The sequence below is a fragment of the Staurois parvus genome, unplaced genomic scaffold (assembly GCF_062004578.1).
Source record: "Staurois parvus isolate SC_StPar_1 unplaced genomic scaffold, SC_StPar_1.0 ptg000093l, whole genome shotgun sequence".
Lineage (NCBI taxonomy): Eukaryota > Metazoa > Chordata > Amphibia > Anura > Ranidae > Staurois > Staurois parvus.
The window spans coordinates 1-4919 of NW_028317889.1; the positions used below are offsets into that span (position 1 = coordinate 1).

The window sequence follows — 4919 nt, forward strand, 5'->3', positions numbered from 1 at the left end:
GTGTTTACTTTGCTGTGTTTGTTTTTACTTTTACACTTGTCTCTCCCGCAGACATCCAAACATTCTTCGGCTGTACGGGTATTTCCATGATGCCACTAGAGTCTACCTTATCCTGGACTATGCTCCACGAGGCGAGCTGTTCCGGGAGCTGCAGCGATGTACGCGGTTTGATGACCAACGAACTGCTACTGTAAGTGTATTGCCGTACTGATCCTGACACACCCGGGGGGGTGGGGGGTTCTTCTTTTTGCCGTCTTACCGACTTTGGCTCTTTGCAGTACATCACAGAACTAGCTGACGCTCTATTGTATTGCCATGCCAAGAAGGTGATACATCGGGACATCAAACCAGAGAACCTGCTGCTTGGTGCTAATGGGGAACTAAAAATAGCAGATTTTGGCTGGTCTGTGCACGCCCCGTCATCTCGGTAAGACAAACTTGTAATTTTAGGACCTGTTGGCTCTCATGAATGTTGCCCATGTATGGTCACTCTTGCATGGGGTGCGTGTGGGGTTTTTTTTTTTGACTTGTACCATAATTTTCAGCTTGGTCCAGTTGCTGTATCATTGCTATATCATCTTATATATCTTGTTCCAGAATATTCTCCATAGTTTGTATATGAATTTCACATGAGAGATTTTTCAAAGGGAAGGGGTTAGCCCTCTAGTGTCTGTATACACTATGGATGTGTGTGGTGGGAGGGGGGGGGGGGGGGGTGTCTGTATACACTATGGATATGTGTGTGGTGGGAGGGGGGAGGGTGTCTGTATACACTATGGATGTGTGTGGTGGGGGGGGGGGGGGGAGTGTCTGTATACACTATGGATGTGTGTGGTGGGAGGGGGGGTGTCTGTACACACTGTGGATGTGTGTGGTGGGAGGGGGGGTGTCTGTACACACTGTGGATGTGTGTGGTGGGAGGGGGGGGTGTCTGTACACACTGTGGATGTGTGTGGTGGGAGGGGGGGTGTCTGTATACACTGTGGATGTGTGTGGTGGGAGGGGGGGTGTCTGTATACACTGTGGATGTGTGAGGGGGGGGGGGTGGTGTGTATACACTGTGGATGTGTGAGGGGGGGGGGGTGGTGTGTATACACTGTGGATGTGTGAGGGGGGGGGGGTGGTGGTGTGTATACACTGTGGATGTGTGAGGGGGGGGGGGGGGTGGTGTGTATACACTGTGGATGTGTGAGGGGGGGGGTGGTGTGTATACACTGTGGATGTGTGTGGGGGGGGGGGGGGGGGTCATGTGTATACACTGTGGATGTGTGTGGGGGGGGGGGGGGGTCATGTGTATACACTGTGGATGTGTGTGGTGGGAGGGGGGTGGGGGGGGTGGTGTGTATACACTGTGGATGTGTGTGGTGGGAGGGGGGTGGGGGGGGTGGTGTGTATACACTGTGGATGTGTGTGGTGGGGGGGGGGGGGGGTGGGGGGGGGTGGTGTGTATACACTGTGGATGTGTGTGGTGGGGGGGGGGTGGTGTGTATACACTGTGGATGTGTGTGGTGTGAGGGGGGGGGGGGGGGTGGTGTGTATACACTGTGGATGTGTGTGGTGGGAGGGGGGGGGGTGTGTATACACTGTGGATGTGTGTGGTGGGAGGGGGGGTGTCTGTATACACTGTGGATTACTTATTGGCAGGGTAAACCTTTTCTTGGATGTATCAGTTGGCCGGATTTATTTTCTGTAATCGGTGTGGCAGTCAATCATTGCCTTTTCCTTCTCAGGAGGACCACGTTGTGTGGCACACTGGACTATTTACCTCCAGAGATGATCGAGGGTAGAATGCATGATGAGAAGGTGGACCTGTGGAGCCTTGGTGTTCTGTGCTATGAATTTCTAGTGGGCAAACCTCCGTTTGAGACGGACACACACCAGGAAACTTATAGAAGGATCTCCAAGGTAAGGAGCTGCTGGGCTGAGACTGCACTTTTCATTGGCTTAGGTGAAAATTTAAATTCTGAAACTCTGGAATATTTTGGTGGGTGAGGGAGCTGAACAGTCTGCCTCCTGGACTTCATGTACTTAAAGCGGAGCTCCACTCACCTGTCATAAAATTAAGTCAGCAGCTACAAAAACTGCCCCTTGGTCCCGTGGTGTCTCCCCCGCAGCCCGTTTCACCGGCCGTCCTGTATTCCAGGAGGCCGGCATCTTCAGTGGTGGGACCCCGGCTGTGATAGCTTGCGGCTTCATGAATGGTCCTGTACTCTTTTAGGACCTGTCACGTGTCCCAAAAGACTACAAGGAGGGAGGACACCTTCCGTTTCTGAGCACCTAGGCCAGGGGTAGGCAACCGGCGGCTCTCCAGCTGTTGCAGGACTACAAGTTCCATCATGCCTCTGCAAGTCATAGCTGAAACTATCAGCTTTGTAATGTTGCAATGTCTCATGTGAAATGTAGTTCCACAACAGCTAGAGAGCTGCAGGTTGCATACCCCTGGCCTAGGCGATCGGACTGGAAGCGGGAGCAGGTACCTGCCAAATTCGGGTACCTGCTCCCCCACCCCCCAAAGATGCCAGTCCTTAATGGGGAGCAGTCCTTAAAGCAGAACTTCCCCTTTTGGGTGGAGCTCCGCTTTAAGCGATCCCGCCAGGAGCCATCGCCTGTACTGGGCCAATCACCTGCGGCCAAGGCATGCCCATACAATGCAGGTGCAGGGCGGGGAATGCCTGGGCTTCGTATGTTTGGCCCAGTACAATGACTGCCTCCTGCTGGGACAGCTCAGGTAGGTGGGTTCAGACTAGGATCCCAACACGCCTGATTTAATACCCAGTGGCCTCAAAAAAAATTTCATAGTGTTGCATGACTGACTGGCGTTCAAAGTGTGACAGCGCTGAAAGCTGAGATTGGCCTGGGCAGGAAGGGGGTGAAGGTGTCAGGTATTAGTCTAGCATTTGGAATGTTGAGTAATAATTGGTATGGACTATGCAAGCAGCATGCAGTACATTGGAGAACCGCTCCATCTACTGGACAAGATAATCCTGTACATGGACTGTAAGGAGGACCGGAAATGCTTGTGGCCCATCCTAATGTGGGGTTTGTTTTTTAGGTGGAGTTCCAGTTTCCCCCCCATGTGTCAGAGGGAGCAAGAGATCTCATCTCCAGACTGCTGAAGCACAACCCCGATCAAAGGCTGCCATTGAAGGATGTGCTTGAGCATCCTTGGGTGGTCCAAAACTCTAGCAAACGTCCAAGTAAACCCGTGAGCAGCACAGCAAAAGCCCAATGATGAACCGCAGGGACCGCTGTGTTCTGACACCAAACCTCACCACAAAACAAGCATCTTATTATCTACATTGTACCTGATCCGCTTCAGATGGATAAAAATCATTTCTACTAGACCATGTACACTGAATATTAACCTTTAAATGGTTCTCCTGGAAGGGGTGTAACTCTTTAGTCCCATGGTTTGTGGTCCTCTACTAGTCCTTCACAGGACAGGTGAGCTTTTCGGATACTGGCTGCAGTTGCCTTGGATCCATTGCAGCGCTGTTATCACCATGTCCCTTACAGCAAGTTGAAGACCATAAATGCTGAACATCCTTTTATAAAAGGCGTATTAAGGAGTCTCTTCACTGGAGTACTGCTGTTGTGACCTGCTTTGTTGTGAGCAGTGTGGTCAGTAGAGGCTAGGCATGTGCGGAGCTGTGGGCAGGGACTGTCCAGGGTTGGGATGACCAGTGCAATAGCGATACGAATGCCTTGACGTATTTATTCGGCTGCCGATGCAGTCGCTGAACAGCTGCTTGAATCTGTGAATGGGGTCATCCGATCTTGCATGTAAATGTTTGAAAATCTTTCTCTTTAAGTGTTCTGTCTTTTTTTTAATTGTTCATAACTTTCAAAATTTTAAATAAAAAAAGTTGGTTATATGGACGTCATCTGACTTCAGACCTAGTCACTCCGGGGCTGATATTTGAGCCGGCTTCGGGGCGACCGTCGCGAGCCGGCTTCGGGGCGACCGTCGCGAGCCGGCTTCGGGGCGACCGTCGCGAGCCGGCTTCGGGGCGACCGTCGCGAGCCGGCTTCGGGGCGACCGTCGCGAGCCGGCTTCGGGGCGACCGTCGCGAGCCGGCTTCGGGGCGACCGTCGCGAGCCGGCTTCGGGGCGACCGTCGCGAGCCGGCTTCGGGGCGACCGTCGCGAGCCGGCTTCCTAAGAACTGCCTGACTTGAGGTTTTTCTGTGTGATTCCCTTTTTGCTTATGCTTTCTTTTTTATCCTGCATTATAATCCAGCAATGGCTGGGATTTTCAAGGAGAAATAAAAGCCTGGGGGGGAAAAACAACTAATGCAGCTACCACATCCCATTGCTACAACATTACATTTTTTGTTTAGGGTCACCTGTCTTCACTTAAGCACCTTCTGTAATTAGATGTCATCCATCAATGTAAGAAATTCAACAGGTAGCTTTTCTTAACTCCGCACACAGAATGCATTGTTTTACGCTGGTTTGCTGGCATTCTGTAATGGTGCATTCAAACATAAAAATGTAAAAACTGCAACAGTCTAAATTGGCCCTGAGATGCATGCAAAGGGTTTCACTTGTGATCATGACCCCTGTCTAGTCCCAATTGCCTGAGTGCTGTCACGTGACTGATGGTGACATTGCTTCTACCAGTCACTGCAATGGCCGAAATATCTTCACCAGCTGCAAAAGGGGCAAGAGTTGTCCAGGTAATGAGCGGGGTGGGAGGTCTTCACACAATCTCCTGCTCACAGGTATGGTGGCCAGATCCCAATGGTTTACTCATCCACTTCCTGTTTCCTCCTTCCTCCCCGTAGTCTTCTGGGACACGTGACAGGTCCCAGAAGATTACGGGGGCATGCACAGTGGGCAACCGCAAGCTGCCAAAGCCTTGTACCCACACTTAAGATGCCGGGAAGAGAAGATGGCCGGTGAAACCAGCTGTGGTGA

At 51.7% G+C, this 4919-nt stretch overlaps 1 protein-coding gene across 1 annotated transcript; it reads left to right on the top strand.

Annotated features, from left to right (window-relative positions):
• Window positions 1-51: 51 nt before the first annotated feature.
• Window positions 52-3879, top strand: LOC149468076 (aurora kinase A-B-like; the record flags this gene model as incomplete). The annotated part of the gene is made up of 4 exons (XM_089670712.1): window positions 52-190; window positions 279-427; window positions 1731-1905; window positions 3053-3879. Coding segments are annotated over 4 exons (643 nt in total), but the record flags the coding sequence as incomplete, so codon positions are not given.
• Window positions 3880-4919: the final 1040 nt, after the last annotated feature.